Source organism: Panthera tigris, chromosome C2 (assembly GCF_018350195.1).
Source record: "Panthera tigris isolate Pti1 chromosome C2, P.tigris_Pti1_mat1.1, whole genome shotgun sequence".
NCBI lineage: Eukaryota > Metazoa > Chordata > Mammalia > Carnivora > Felidae > Panthera > Panthera tigris.
The window spans coordinates 6,170,916-6,187,605 of NC_056668.1; the positions used below are offsets into that span (position 1 = coordinate 6,170,916).

At 40.8% G+C, this 16,690-nt stretch overlaps 1 protein-coding gene across 1 annotated transcript in view; it reads right to left on the bottom strand.

The window, feature by feature from the left end:
- Positions 1-16,690, bottom strand: part of SH3BGR (SH3 domain binding glutamate rich protein) — a 58,659-nt gene that overhangs the window by 14,573 nt on the left and 27,396 nt on the right. Inside the window, exons 4-5 of the mRNA XM_007090474.3 lie at positions 2,215-2,289; positions 1,480-1,572 (exon numbers count right to left, since the gene is read on the bottom strand). Coding sequence (XP_007090536.3) covers positions 1,480-1,572; positions 2,215-2,289 — 168 coding nt within the window. The remainder of the gene's footprint in view (positions 1-1,479; positions 1,573-2,214; positions 2,290-16,690) is intronic.

Below are 16,690 nucleotides of genomic sequence, written 5' to 3' on the forward strand. Positions count from 1 at the left end.
TCTGCTCACACTCTGTCTCTCAACATAAATAAACATTAAAAAAAAATTTTTTTGTAATTAAAAAAAAAATAAAGCAGACCCATCCTTGCTGTAGAAACCAGGGTCTGGTTATGAAAATGCTACCTTCCTCTAGGTCCCCAGGAGAAAGGGATTACGGTATAAAGTTTCTTATCTTTGTCTGTCTTACAAGAAGCAAACTGAATTTCCAAGTGTAAATCAATAATACTGTAGGAGTGCATTAGGCAATTCCTGTAAAGCCCGAATTATAAAAACATGGATTTTCAAATTTCAAGGTAATGAAATGGTCACTATATATAACTTAACATTTACTATTTCTGAATTATATAGGCTGCTGTCAAACCCCATCTAACTTCTAGGTCAGGATTAAAGGTTTTATCTTTCTTCCAAACAAAAGACTTCAAAGAGTCTTAAGTAATCAACACTTTGAAACAGCAATCTTTAATATGAGGAATTTACTGACCCGGCCCCTTCCAAATTTAAATCCCTTAAGATAACAACAAATTGATGCCCACCCCCCCCACCCCACCCCCCCCGCCCCAACCCAGTCTTCCATAGCCTGCTTCCCTAGTGTCCTTCCTAACCACATTCCATCTGCTGGGAATGGGAGTCCAACACCTTTCCCAGAATCAGTAAGTAGGTAAAAATGCAAACCATCAGTACTCAGTCAACAGTTTTTGTTACAAGTGGCCCAATGCGTTTACACCACTGAGACTCTAGAAGGAGGCCAGCAACCCCCCCAGTCAGCTCCCCGTGCACCGGGGTCTCCCCTTACCTGGGTTCCCAGGTACATTTTCAGAATTCCTTGACTAAGTAGCCCATCTGATCCCCCTTTATCTCTGCTTGGCCATTCTAGAACCACAGTCTCCCCTTCCCTCCCATACACCCCCCTGCCCCGCCCCTTATTCTGTGACCCCCTGACTGAGACCCCCTTTAGAATTAGATCACAGGCCTTGAAGCAGGTCACATTCCCATGACTGCATCAGAACTGGGTGGCCTTCCCTCCCCAAGGCCCCTTCTCTATCCTCAGCTCCTGTTGGCTTCCCACAAAATGCCCCCACCCCCTTACCTCTGTGTCCCTAGTAGGCAGTGCTGTTGGTGGGTGTTTGCTGGGAATCCGTCATTACTCATGACCAAGGAATGAGGTCCCTTGTTCTACAGAGAACTTGAACCTAACCCAACCCTAACATCACAACTAAGATAACTGAAGCCTTGTCTAGCCTGTCCCTCCAGGCCTGGGTTCAGGGTCCCTCCCCCACTTCCTTTTAGCCCTCTGCCTTGACCACAGTCATTAACACTTCCTCCTGCTTCCTCCCTGGCTAAACCCTCAGCCCCGGGCTTCCGTGCTCACTTTTGTGTGCCCAGAAAGATTCCTGGCACCCGGGAGGAGCTCAGAAAAAGCTTGATGAACCGAATCCAGTGAAATGATGGTGAAAAAAAAAAAAAAAGACAAACACTCACATTCTTCTCTGGAGACTCAGCGAGGTTGCCCGAATCCTCATTGTCCTCTTTTTGTGCCTCATTTTCTCCACTTTCTTCAGCCTTCTCTGTTGCCTGGTCATAAAGCAAACCCATGGTATCACTAACCTTAGATAAGCTTTCAAGGGAAAACCAAGCCGCACATGCTTTGGTTTTCTTATTTGGATAATAAGTAAACACAGTATATAAACAAAGCAAACACAGACTTCCTATTTATCAGGTCACCTGGCTACTACAATTTAGGATCCGCAACCCCCAATATTGCTCACTGCACCTGCTGTTCTAAGTCAATAGACCTGATTCATATGCCTGGTAGAGTAACAGATTCACTAACGAGGAGCTATAATCCACCCATTTAAGGCTTATGAAGAGAACTCCAAAGGATTCAATGTTTAGGTAGAGTTGTTTTCTGTTGCTTGAGTAGAGGCAGGCTTTATAATTTTAGAGAGTAAAAAAGATGATAGAGGGTAAATAGATGATAGATAGATAGATAGATAGATAGATAGACAGATAGAGACAGAAAATGAGTAAATGGATGGATGGATGGATGGATGGATGGATGGATGGATGGATGGATGATGGATGATGATAACTGATAGATACATAGATAAATAGATATTCTATCTATGTAGAGGAGAATGACAGAAAAATGAGAACTATGTAGCCATTCTGAGCAAGCTGGTCTGAGGGAAGATGGTTCAAGACCCCAACTCTTACCTCTGTGGCGCTCTGCACCTCTCCCACGACATCACCGTTGGGAAGGGAAGATGCTTCCTCGGATGATTTCGTCACCTGTGTCATATAAATTGAGACTGAGAATTTTCTTGAGGATAATAGCTTGCATTTTAACACCTTTTAACTATTCAAATTATGTTTGTCTTCAGCCCTCATTTTATCCTTACAACAACACTGTAGCCTGATAAGGAGCATGGTCATTACCATTCACACTCCAGAGAAAGAAAGTCAAGGCAGAAAGCGTTACATTGCAAGTTCGGGGTGGAGCTAGGTCTACACGTACTAATTTATGTTCTTTGAACTTATCCACAGTTCCCTGTCTTCTAAAAGTTATTTTTCTCATCACAATAAAAAAATTGTATAACTGTGTGAGGTAGTGGATGCCAACTAAACTTATTGAAGTAATCATTTCACAACATACACACACATCAGATCCTTACGTTGTACACCTGAAACCAATACGATGTTACATGTAAATTATATCTCAATAAAATTGGGGGAGAAATCAGTTACTCTCATTACAAAGGCACTTAAACCATAGACACACCCTCCAGTAACATGTTCCTATGATAATCAATACTAAACTGTGATACATACCTAAATCTATCCTAATACATATCTAGAGGCTATTTTTTTTTGGTTGGTTGCTATTTTTATTTTTGTGTTTTTTAAAACAGACATGGGAACACAGGGTATAACTTGATTGTTTATTTTAATATATCATGGACATTTGTCCAGGTTAATTCATATGGTTCTAACTTCGTATTTTTAGCATCTGCTGCATATTACATATATAATTTATCCAAATATTTCCCAGATGATGGTTGTTCAAAATGTTTACATATATTTGTGCTTCTACAAACAACACTATACTAAGCTGAACAGTGGGGTTTTTTTTTTTTTAGATTTATTTCCAAAATAAGAAATTGTAGCAATTCATATTCCATAGTAAATATATGAATGTCCTCTTTTCCTTTATCATGAAGATAGAGGCCACGAAGGCCAATGAAGATGACCTCTGTTTTTGATCTCTGCCAAAGTGTTAGGGAGAAAATGGAATTTCATTTTTGTTTTCATTTACAGTTTCCTAATTACTAGAAGAGAAAAGCATATTTTTCACAAGTTTTAGCCACTTACTTTTCCTGTTCAGATACTTGCCTTCATATGTTTTGCTCCTTTTTACTTGAGTTGTTTGTCTTGTCAATTTCTAGAGGTTCTTTAGATGATAGAAATATTAGCTCTTTGTCAGGTTACAACTTTTATTTTTAGTCTATAAAGTTTTACAAGTTTGGGGTTTTTTAATTCTTAGCCTTTTATAAAAAAATAAATTTATCTAATTTTTATTCTCTGAAATGCAGCACTATTATTTTACATGAGTTATTAACATTTGGAGGCCTAATCCATCTAGAATTTAATTTTGTATATAATGTAAATTAGGGCTCTGTTTTCATCCAGAAAAACAGCAAAATATGTCTGCATTATTTATATACCATCATTTTCCCATTTAACTAAGATGTTTTTGTCATTTGTTAAGTTTTATGTATATATTTGGATCTGTTAATACACAATTCTATATATGAATATATAGGCATATCCATGAATGTATTTATCAGTTCCCATGCCAATATACTGCTTTTATCAGTGTAGCTTTTAAGATTCAGAAAGGCAAGGTGCTACACAAAGTCTTTGTAAAAATTTTCTTGGCTCTTCTCAGACATTTATTATTCCGATAAATTTTAAGGTCATTTTCCCTAGTGTCAAATTTTTAAAAAATAAGCTTTTGTTTAAAAGGGCACTACATATTTATTAGTTTAGAAATTTTTCAGTTCTTTTTGTAAAGTCATCCTACCCAGAGACACTGTAGGGCTATTACTTTAGTAGCTGTGGGCGTCCTTCAGAGTAAAATTATGTTCTTTATAACATGAAGCCCTGTATGCTTCTTCATAAATTTATTCCTAAATCATTCACAGAGTTTTATCACCACTGTGAAGATTTGATTTTTACACTGTAACTTCCTATCTATTATTGTTGATATAAATGAAAACTCCTACTAATTTTTTTTAATGTTTAATGTTTTTAATGTTTTGAGAGAGAGAGAGAGAGACAGAACGTGAGCAGGGGAGGGACAGAGAGGGAGACACAGAATCTGAAGCAGGCTCCAGGCTCGGAGCTGTCAGCACAGAGCCCAATGCGGGACTCGAACTCACAGATTGCGAGATCATGACCTGGGCTGAAGTCAGACGCTCAACCGACTGAGCAACCCAGGTGCCCTGAAAAAACTCCTAATTTTTTAGTGTTTTTCTTTTATCCAGAAATTTAATAAATTCATATTAATTTTAATAGATTTTATTGGAGTTTCTTGAGATTTGCAGGTGTACGGTTATATCATATAAAAATAAAGATAATTTTGGGGGCGCCTGGGTGGCTCAGTCAGCTGAGCATCCGACTTCGGCTCAGGTCATGATCTCGCAGTTCCATGAGTTGGAGCCCCGCGTTGGGTTCTGTGCTGACAGCTCACCCTGGAGCCTGCTTCTGATTCTGTGTCTCCATCGCTCTCTGCCCCTCCCCCGCTCACACTCTGTCCCTCTCTCTCTCTCTTTCTCTCTCAAACATAAATAAACATCAAAAAAAATTTAACAAATAAAGATAATTTTTAAATTTCTTACATATTACATATACAAGACATTTTCTTTCTTTTACATTACTATAATAAATACAGTTTCTAAAACAAAGTTTAATAATAATACAGTGATGACAGCCATGTCTGTTTTGCTTCTAATTGTAAAAGAACTGATTCAACATTTCATGATTCACTGTGGCACAGTTGCCTTTTGATAATTGGTTTTTATCATGGTTAATTAGTTTCTTTCTATTTATATTTTAATCCATTTTAATTTTAACTAGGAATATTTGAAGAATTGTATCAAATCTCTTCTTTGTACTTATGGAATCATATAGGCTTTCTCCATTAATCAGTTCTGTGTAATTAATTATGTTAATAGAATAAATTCTGCTTTGCATTATACATTTGTTAACATTTTTAGACTTTTCCCCTCAGTATTTATAACAGGAATTGACCTACGTATAATGGAAAGTATTCTAAGGAATATGTCAACTGGTGAGGGGTTTTATCTATTTCATTTCTCTGTTAAAATTATATATAATCAAATTACATATATGTACATTCAAATTACATTTCTTCAAATCCCATATAAATTATATATATGTACCTATACACATGGCCATAGGCACACAGACACATACTTTCTCCTTCTTTTGTATTTATTTTGGTTGTTCTTTTCTTGTTTTTTTTTTTAATGTTTATTTATTTTTGAGAGAGAGAGAGACAGAGCATGAGCAGGCGAGGGGCAGACAGGGGGAGACACAGAATCTGAAGCAGGCTCCAGGCTCTGAGCTGTCAGCACAGAGCCCAACACAGGGCTCGAACCCACTATGAGATCATCACCAACTGAGCCATCCAGGTGCCCCTGGTTTTTCTTTTTATTGGTTCATACTGCCTACTTTTTAATTTTATTTTCCTGTTGTTACTTTTTTTTAGAGAGAGAGAGAAGGTGCACACACACACACACACACACACACACGAGAAAGGGAGGGGCAGAGAGAGGGAGAGAGAATCCCAAGCAGGTTCTGTGCTGTCGGTGCAGAGCCCGACTCAGGGCTCCATCTCACAAACTGAGATCATGAGCTGAGCCGAAATCAAAAGTCAGATGCATAGCTGACCAAGCCACCCAGGCACCCCTCCTGTTGTTAATTTTTAAATTGAATATTTATTTTACTAAGCTTTTACCTTGGTTTTGTAGAGTGTTTAAAGTTAACAATTTCACTCTGTACAGAGATCTGGCTCTACATTGGGGTTTGGGTATGAAATAATCTCTCTTGCTTATTACTTGATGATCTGTAATATCAGCGCTAAATTTTTTTTGGATACGGAGTTATTTGAAATGGTATACTGTACGTTTATTTCTTAATTTTTTACAATATTTTTCTTTCAGATTGTGATTCTGTAGTTGGGATAAGAATGCAGTCTGTAAAGGGGCACCTGGGTGGCTCAGTCGGTTAAGTGTCCAACTTCAGCTCAGGTCATGACCTCACAGTTCATGAGTTCGAGCCCGGCGTCGGGCTCTGTACGGACAGCTCAGAGCCTGGAGCCTGCTTTGGATTCTGTGTCTCCCTCTCTCTCTGCCCCACCCCTCTCATGCTTTGTCTCTCTCTCTCTCTCAAAAGTAAATATTTAAAAAATTAAAAAATAAATAAATAAAATAAAAAGGGCTTTCCAGGGGCGCCTGGGTGGCGCAGTCGGTTAAGCGTCCGACTTCAGCCAGGTCACGATCTCACGGTCCGTGAGTTTGAGCCCCGCGTCGGGCTCTGGGCTGATGGCTCGGAGCCTGGAGCCTGTTTCCGATTCTGTGTCTCCCTCTCTCTCTGTGCCTCCCCCGTTCATGCTCTGTCTCTCTCTGTCCCAAAAATAAAAAATAAATGTTGAAAAAAAAAAAATTTAAAAAAAAAAAAAAAAAAAAGGGCTTTCCAAAAGCCATAAAAAAAAAAGAATGTAGTCTGTAAAATCATCCCCTTTTGAAATTTACAAAGGTTTTCTTTGTGACCCAGTGTATGATAGCTATGGAAATGGTTTTAGTAAGCACAAGGGAAGAATATATTTTATTAATATCTATCTAACATACTGTTATTCGTGTGGATGTATTTCCTATACATATGTATTAAATGAAGTTTCTAATTATAGTTGTGTACATGCTTAAAATAGTGTCTGATAAGTAACAAGTACAACATATTTATTGAAAGATATTTTTAACAAGTTTTCATTGTATCTCTAGGAGTTTTTGATTTATGTGCTTGACTGCTGTTTAGCATGATCCGTAAAGATACATGACTACTATATTTTCTTCATAGATTTTTATCATTTTTCATTATATAATATCTTTTTCACCCAGTTAAAGCTTTTGGCCTTGAATTCCTCTTTATCTGATATTAATGCCACTCCAGCTCTCTTGTTGTTTGTATGTGCCTGCTCATCCCTTTATTTCAATTTTTTCTTTGAATGATTGTTTTATTATGCTCTTATATATAACATACGGCTCAATCTTTCTTAAAATCCAATTTCACTGTCAATCCCAATTCCATTATAGCCAAGTGATCTCCTTTTAAACCCAACCCTCCAACAGATAAGGACTATAAATTCTGAGTTTAAAAAATAAAACAAAACAAAACAAAACAGGGGTGTCTGGCTGGCTCAGTCAGTAGAGCATGCAACTGTTGATCTCAAGGTCATGAGTTGAAGCCCCACTTTGGGTGCAGAGCCTACTTAAAACAAACAAACAAACAAACAAACAAACAAAACAAAAGGAAAAATAGGAAAATGAACCAAAGTAAGAAGATTCAAGAGGGAGTTGATACTTAACATGATAAAAATTATTTGCATGTTCATGTTCATAGCAGTATTATTCATAACAGCCAAGAGGTAGAAACAATCCAAATGTCCATCCGTGAATGAATGAATAAACAAACGGTGGTATATACGTCCAAGGGAGTATCATGAGGCCTTAAAAAGAAAAGTTATCCTGTCACGGGCCACAGCACCGAGCAACCCTGATCGCATGATGCTAAATGAAATAAGCCGCTCACAAAAAGACAAATGTTTTTGATTCAACTTATATGACATACCTAAAATAATCAAATTTATAGAAACAGAAAGTGAAATGCTGGTGACCAGGGACTGGGGAGAGGAGGAAATTGGGAGTTGCAGGAGTATAAAGTTCTGCAAAGTGAAAAAGTTCTGGAGATCTTTTGCACAGCATTGTGAATCTACTTAACATTATGGAACTGTGCACTTAAAAATGGTTAAAGGGGTGCCTGGGTGGCTCAGTCTGTTAGGCGTCCGACTTCGGCTCAGGTCATGATCTCGCAGTTTGTGAGTTCGAGCCCTGCGTCGGGCTCTGTGCTGACAGCTCAGAGCCTGGAGCTTGCTTTGGATTCTGTGCCTCCTTCTCTCTCTCTGCCCCTTCCCCGCTTGTGCTCTGTCTCTCTCTATCAAAAATAAATAAATCTAAAAAAAAAATTTTTTTAATTAAAAAAAATGGTTAAAATGGTTTACAAAAATAGATGAGGGCCGACTGGGTGGCTCAGTCTGTTAAACAGTCAACTCTGGCTCAGGTCATGATCTCACGGTTTGTGAGTTCGAGCCCTGCGTTGGGCTCTGTGCTGACAGGGAGGAGACTCCTTCTCTTCTCTGTGCCTCCCCCTGCTTGATCTCAATCTCTCTTTCAAAATAAATAAATAAAATTTTTAAAAAATAAAAAAGATGAGAATGACACTGACTGAGTTATTGTTTTCAGGGCTTTTAAGTCTGACAATAAGCAAATGTTACAGGGGAAATAAAACCACAACAAAAAAAACTCAGGATTTTTGGCCTGAAGAATCAGAAAGCAGAACTTGGGGCAACCACAGCTACCAGGAAATGAGGATAGAAGACGGGAGAGAGGGAGCCCCAAATTCTGTATCTAAACTCTGCAAAATCTCCAGGTGAGCCCCTAACCATGCATCCATGGGACTGATTTGGCTAAAATAAAAATAACTCAGCTGAGATCTGAGCTGCTACTAGAAACATAGAGTTTGCAATCTGAGTCCCACAGATTAAGTGTATGCTGCAATAAAATCATCAACATTTTTCAGAGGAAAATGCACAACACAACATTCACAATGTCCCAGACACAATCCAAAATACTTGACATAAAAAGAACAAGGAAACTGTGACCCCTCCTCAAGAGAAAAAAAAACAGTAAGTGGAAACCCTCTGTGGAAGGACCCAGAGGTTGGAATTAGCAGACGAGGATGTCAAAGCAATCACTCTACCCGTGGGCAAAGAAGTAAAGGAAAACATGCTTGCAATGATAAGACGATTGAAAAGTGTTCATCGGCAGAGAAATGAAAATAATAAAAATCAAACGGGTGGAACATTTTGGAACTGAAAAAGGATAATGTCTGAAGTAAAAAGCTCACTAGAGTAGATGCAGAATGTAGAAGGGAGATGACAGAGGAAAAAATAAGTGAATATAAAAGATAAGATCAACAGAAATCATCTAATCTGGAGACACCTGGGTGGCTCAGTTGGTTGAGCATCTGAATCTTGACTTCAGCTCAGGTCATGATCCCAGGGTCGTGGGATCGAGCCCCAAGTTGGGCTTTGCACTGAGTGTGGAGCCTGCTTAAGATTCTCTCTCCCCCCACTTCTCCCCCTCCCCCGACTCACTCTAAAATGTAAATGAGGGGCGCCTGGGTGGCGCAGTCGGTTAAGCGTCCGACTTCAGCCAGGTCACGATCTCGCGGTCCGTGAGTTCGAGCCCCGCGTCAGGCTCTGGGCTGATGGCTCGGAGCCTGGAGCCTGTTTCCGATTCTGTGTCTCCCTCTCTCTCTGCCCCTCCCCCGTTCATGCTCTGTCTCTCTCTGTCCCAAAAATAAATAAAAAACGTTGAAAAAAAAATTAAAAAAAAAAAAATAAATAAATAAATAAACATTAAAAAAAATGAAAAAAGCCTCAGGGAAGTATGGAATAATAACAAAAGTTTTCACATGTATGTAATTAGAGTTTCAGGAGGAGAAATGACAGCAAATGGGGCAGAAATAATATTTGAAAGTATAATGGCTAAAATGTTCCTGAATTTGGTGAAAGACATATTTTTACAGAGTCCAGAATCTCAGCAAACCCCAATAAAGATAAGTACAAAGAAAATTATTTTTAGGCACATCATAATCAAATGGCTGAAAACCAATGAGAAACAGAAATCTTGAAAGCGACCAGAGAAAAATAACATATCACATACAGGGAACAAGGATTCAAAGAATCTGCAATGTCTCATCAGAAGTATAGAGACCAGAGGCAGCTGGGTGGCTCGGTCAGTTAAGCGTATGACTCTGGCTCAGGTAATAATCTCACCATTCATGGGTTCGAGCCCCGCATCAAGCTCTGCACAAATGGTGTGTGCACTTGGGATGCTCCCTCCCTCTCTCTGTCCCTCCTTTGTTTGCACTCTCTCTCTCTCAAAATAAATAAACTTAAAAAAAAAAAAAAAAGTAGAGACCACAAGACAAAAGCAAAAAACACATATAAACTGCTGAAAGAGGGGTGCTTGGGTGGCTCAGTCAGTTGAGCATCCGACTCCTGGTTTCAACTTGTCATGATCCTGCGGTTTGTGAGATTAGGTCCCACATCAGGCTCTGCGCTGATAATGCAGAGCCTGCTTGGGATCCTCTCCCTCTCTCTGCTCCTCCCCTGAGTGCGCGCTCTCGCTCTCTCTCTCTCTCTCTCTCTCTCTTTCTCTCTCAAAGTGCTGAAAGAAAAAAACTGTCAACTAAGAATTCTACACTCATTAAAAACATTCTGCAAGAATGAAAGCCAAGGGGCACCTGGGCAGCTCAGTCAGTTAAGCGTCCGACTTCGGCTCAGGTCATGATCTCACAGTTTGTGAGTTCAAGCCCTGCGTCCAGCTCTGTGTTGACAGCTCGGAGTCTGGAGCCTGCTTTGGATTCCGTGTCTCCCTCCCTCTTTGCCCCTCCCCTGCTCGCACTCTGTCTCTCTCTCTCTCTCAAAAATAAATAAATATTTTTTTAATTAAAAAAAAAAAAGAATGAAAGCCAAGACATCTTCAGTTAAAAAATAGAAAAGAAAAAAAGAAAGAAACACTAAGAGAGGGTGCCTGGGTGGCTCAGTCAGTTAAGCATCTGACTCTTGGTTTCAGTTTAGGTCATGATCTCACAGTTCATGGGATCGAGCCCCAAGTGGGGCTCTGTGCCAACAGCATGGAGCTTGCCTGTTTGGGATTCTCTTTCTCCCAATCTCTCTCTCTCTCTGCCCCTCCCTCGCTCACATGCACGCTCTTTCTCTCAAAGTAAATAAAGACACTTAAACACACACACACACACACACACACACACACACACACACACACACACAGAAAACTCATTGCCAGCAAACATGCACTCTAGAACAATACACCAGGCTAAGGTACATTCTTGGGGCCGAAATGGCACCAGATGGAAACTTGACTCTTCAGGAAGAATAAAAAGCATCAGAAATTTTTTTTTAAAGTCTGGGTAAATAGAAAAGATTCTTCTTCCTCTTGCTTTCTTTAAAATATATAGGACTGTTTGATGCAAAAATTACAATATTACAGAGTTGATATACACACAAGTGTAATACACATGCTAAGACAGCATAAAGGATGAGGCTAGTAACTGCACATATAGGACTGCAATGCTTCCACATATTATAAAGTGTTACAATACTAACTCTAACTAAACTGTGAAATGCTAAGAATATACACTACAATCACTAGAGCAGTCAGCACGCAGTAGTTCAAAGACGTACAGCCAAAAATCCAACAGGTAAATTGGAAGGGAATTCTAAAATACACTCAAATAACCTGAAAGGAAGCAAAATGACATCAAACTAAGGAATGAAAGGGAACAAATAATAAAACTAATAATAATAATAATCTAAACAAAACCAATCCAATGATTCCTTAAAAATCAATGGACTAAGTGGTGCCACCACAGAGACTGTCAGAATGAATGAAAATGCACAAGCATCAATTCTACCTTGTCGACAAAGACACACCATAAAGATAAAAGCACAGGTAGGTTGAAAGTAAATGGACGGTAAGAGATACACCACGTGAACCGCAAGCAGAAGTCTGGAGTGGATTTAATACCATGATGAAAAAACAGAAAGACAAAGAGAGTTACCAGAGACTGAAGAAGGGACCTCTGAAGTTGATCAAAATGTCAATCCATTAGGAAGTCATAACACTCATCAGTATGAATGTGCCTAACCACCGAGTTATGAACGACACAAAGCATAAATTGGCAGGATTAAAGGGAGGAGCAGACAACTCACAATCGTGGTTGGAGATCTTTTTTTTTCTTTAATTAAATTCGAGTTAGTTAACATACAGTGTAGTCTTGGTTTCAGGAATAGAACCCAGTGGTTCATCACTTACATATGACACCCAGTGCTCATCCCAAGTGCCCTCCTTAATTCCCATCCCCCATCTAGCCCATCCCCCACCCACCTCCCCTCCAACAACCCTCAGGTTGTTCTCTGTACTTAAGAGTCTTTTATGGTTTGCCTCCCTCTCTGTTTTTATCTTATTTTTTTTTCCTTCCCCCTATGTTCCTCTGTTGAGTTTCTCAAATTCCATCTATGAGTGAAATCATATGATACCTGTCTTTCTCTTGACTTACTTAGTATCTTAACACCCCTCTCTCATCAGCTGTGGAACAACTATGCAAGAATCCAAACTGACTTGTCTTTTTTCTTTTATTTTTCTTCTTTCGGGGGTGGAGGGAAAGGGGGTGGCAGGAAGTTTCAGCCTCTTCAAACTCATTGGAACAACTGATAGAGTGAATTCAATTCCTTCTGCCATATTAATTCACTCTTCATCTGTCTTTTCTACTCTATTCCTTTCATTACTTTCCTGGCTTAAGTTTCTTCATTCTGTCTTCCTCAGCTCTGCCCTCGACCTTGTTCATCTAACGGTTCTGAAGTGGTTTTTTTCACTGCTGCTTAGTTTCCTATCCATAAAACTTAAAGCTCCCTGTTAATTTATCACAATTATGTGATATAATGGACCCCCATCAAAATGGCTTACCTGCCTTCCTCCAATTAAAGCGACATTTGCAGAACACCTGCATTTCCTTTCTTTTCTCCATATTTCCACCCATTATAGATACTCTCCCGTAAGTCCATCTTTACATAGTCCCTTCCACAACTCCTGGATTCTTCTGAGATAGTTTAAATTTCCTGATGTCACTATCATCACAGTGTCTTCCCTTACAGAAGTGCCTCACAAACTAGTAGTTTAGCTTAACTGATCTTGGAGGTAGCCTGGATTCAAACAGCATTGACAGCTCTCCGGTGCTCCTGAAGGGCAGCCCTAACCCCGCCCCCTGGGGAGGAGCCGCTCCCGGCCCCGCCCCCAGCTCGCGCCCCGCCCCGCCCGGGGATCACTGCAGGGCTAAAGGCCGGGTGCAGCTGGGGCACAGGGTCCCCGCTTCCGGCCTGCTCCCCATCACTCCCCGACCTCCCCAACCCCAGGCTGAAATACACCTCCTGGGGGCCCCTCCCACCTGGGCAGGGCTCTGGGCCTTCGTTTCCCCCTTCACATCAGCCCTTTGCTCGCCACCGCCACCTTCGGGCGCGCCTCCCCGCTTCCCGGTCCGCAGACGGCTGCGCTCCGGGCTCCCGCGCTCAGGGGACCAGGGGCTCCAGCATCTTCACCTGGCGGGCCCTCCCGCGTGCCCTTCACAATTCCTTCTCTTCCATCGGGGCTTCTGTTCTTCCTGGAACCCCCGTGTGTTCGCAGGTCGGGCCTCCTGCGTCCGAATTCCAGACTCCTGGCTCCCACGCATGGTGTCTCCTTCACGGTTCTATTTCCTGCTCCGTGTATTTCCCCCTGCGGAGCCCCTGGACCACCATCGGGCCTCCCCTGCGTCCACGCTGTCGTTCACCTTGCAGTGTCAGGTCAGGAAGTCCCAGAACACGTGCTTGTGCCGCAGACTCGGGCCTCTCACGGCTCCCCGCCCCCCGAGGTTTCTCCGCGTCTCCTTCGGTGGAAGGCGCCCCAGTCACCTGGTCGCCTGCTCTTCCTCCCGCAGGTCACCGGGAAATGTCTCGCTGGCTGAGATATTGTTGCCGGGACTCAAAACTGCTTTCGATGGGAGCTCACCGATCATGCCAGAAAACGGGTATCAAAACTTTCATCACACATCATTTGGAGCCCAAAATGACACGATGCAGGTGCGTCATGTGTGTGTCGTTCATCAGTCGGGGGCGTGTCCCAAGAGCAAAGCCACCTTCCCAAAGAGGACGTGGCCTGACTTGGCCAGAGGGTCTGGAAGGCTCTTCTGAGCAATGTGGGTGTTGCTGTTGGGAGTGTTAGAGCCTCCCTGGGATACAGGATTCTGACGCCCAGTCGTCCCCCCCACTTCGGTGTATGAACAGTGCTCTAAGGTGGGCATGGCTGTCTTCCTCTCCACCAGCTAGAGGCAATCTAATTATATATATAAGTGGATGTTTGCTGTTGATAGCTTAGTAATATTCCCGTGCCTGAAATAATGAATCAGAGACACTGATTCCTAGTGCTTCTTTTCCTGACATTTGACAACGGTGGTATAGGTTATCAATCATAACTTCAGTAATTTGCTTTAAATCCTAACTTGATCAAATCTTTACTTCTTTCATTTCAATCTAGCATATCCTGGAACAGTAGTTTTCAATTGGGTATTCCCATCACCTACTCATATAGTTTTATTAATATATAGGTGTTTAGGATCCACTCCAGACCTACTGAATGTCCTTACTGAATATTATTGATATATTCCTACCATATATGGTAAGAATGTGCTTGGCATTCGTGGTATATTTCATGGCACATATGCTGGGTATATTCATGGTCTAGTATGTTTCGGGGTAATTGTGTTATATCAAGAGTTTTCCTCAGGGAGCCAGGGTGGCTCAGTGGTTAAGCATCTGACTTTGGCTCAGGTCATGATCTCACGGTTCATGAGTTCGAGTCTCACATCGGGTGAGCATGAGCCCCACTTGGGGTGAGCTTAAGCCCCACTCTGGGTAAAAAGCATGAGCCCCGCTTCAGGTGAGCCCTGCTTCTCACTCCCTCTCTCTATATCTGTATTTGTCCCTCTTGAGATTCTGTCTCTCCCTCCCTCTCTCTCTCTCTCTCTCTCTCTCTCTGCCCCTTGCTCACTTGCAACCTCTCTCTAAAAAAAAAAACAAAAACAAAAACAAAAAAACTGGCACAAAAACAGACACTCAGATCAATGGAACAGAATAAAGAACCCAGAAATGGACACACAAATGTATGGCCAACTAATCTTTGACAGAGCAGGAAAAAATATTCAATGGAATAAAGATAGTCTCTTCAGCAAATGGTGGGAAAACTGGACTGAAACATGCAGAAAAATGAACCAGGACCACTTTCTTACACCATACACAAAAATTAACTCAAAATGGATGAAAGACCTAAACGTAAGACAGGAAGCCATCAAAATCCTAGAGGAGAAAGCAGGCAAAAACCTCTTTGATCTTGGCCGCAGCAACTTCTTACTCAACACATCTCTGGAGGCAAGAGAAGCAAAAGCAAAAATGAACTACTGGGACCTCACCAAATAAAAAGCTTTTGCACAGAGAAGGAAACAATCAGCAAAACTAAAAGGCAACCGATGGAATGGGAGAAGATATTCACAAATGACATATCAGATAAAGGGTTATTATCCAAAATCTATAAAGAACTTATCAAATTCAACACCCAAAAAACAAATAATCCAGTGAAGAAATGGGCAAAAGACATAAATAGACACTTCTCCAAAGAAGACGTCCAGATGGCCAACCGACACATGAAAAAATGCTCAACATCACTCATCATCAGGGAAATACCAATCAAAACCACAATGAGATACCACCTCACACCTGTCAGAATGGCTGACATTAACAACTCAGGCAACAACAGATGTTGGTTGGCGAGGATGTGGAGAAAGAGGATCTCTTTTGCACTGCTGGTGGGAATGCAAGCTGGTGCAGCCACTCTGGAAAACAGTATGGAGGTTTCTCAAAAAACTAAAAATAGAACCACCCTACGACCCAGCAATTGCACTACTAGGCATTTATCCAAGCGATACAGGCGTGCTGTTTCGAAGGGACACATGCACCCCCATGTTTACAGCAGCACTATCGACAATAGCCAAAGTATGGAAAGAGCCCAAATGTCCATCGATGGATGAATGGATAAAGAAGATGTGGTATATATATACAATGGTGTATTACTCGGCAATCAAAAAGAATGAAACCTTGCCATTTGCGACTATGTGGATGGAACTGGAAGGTATTATTAAGCTGAGCGAAATCAGAGAAAGACAAATATGACTTCACTCATATGAGGAACTTAAGATACAAAACAGATGAATATAAGGGAAGGGAAGCAAAAATAATATAAAAACAGGGAGGAGGACAAATCATAAGAGACTCTTAAATATGGAAAACAAACAGGGTTGCTGGAGGGGTTGTGGAAGGGGGGATGGGCTAAATGGGTAAGGGGCATTAAGGAATCTACTCCTGAAATCATTGTTGCACCATATGCTAACTAACTTGGATGCATATTAAATAAATAAATAAATGAATGAATGAATGAAAAATTAATTAATTAAATAAAATTTTTTTTAAAGTTTTCCGCTATTCATCCATTTTTACAAATAAAATATAATGTTTGCTATCTTCTTTGAAAATAGGTTTAGTGATTGTGTTTATAGATACTTTGTCTAAAACTTTTTGGATTGACTTTATTATTTTGTTTTGCACGCCACAGAAACAACCAAATGTTCATACCGGGCCATTATTCTTGTTATAATTCCCATA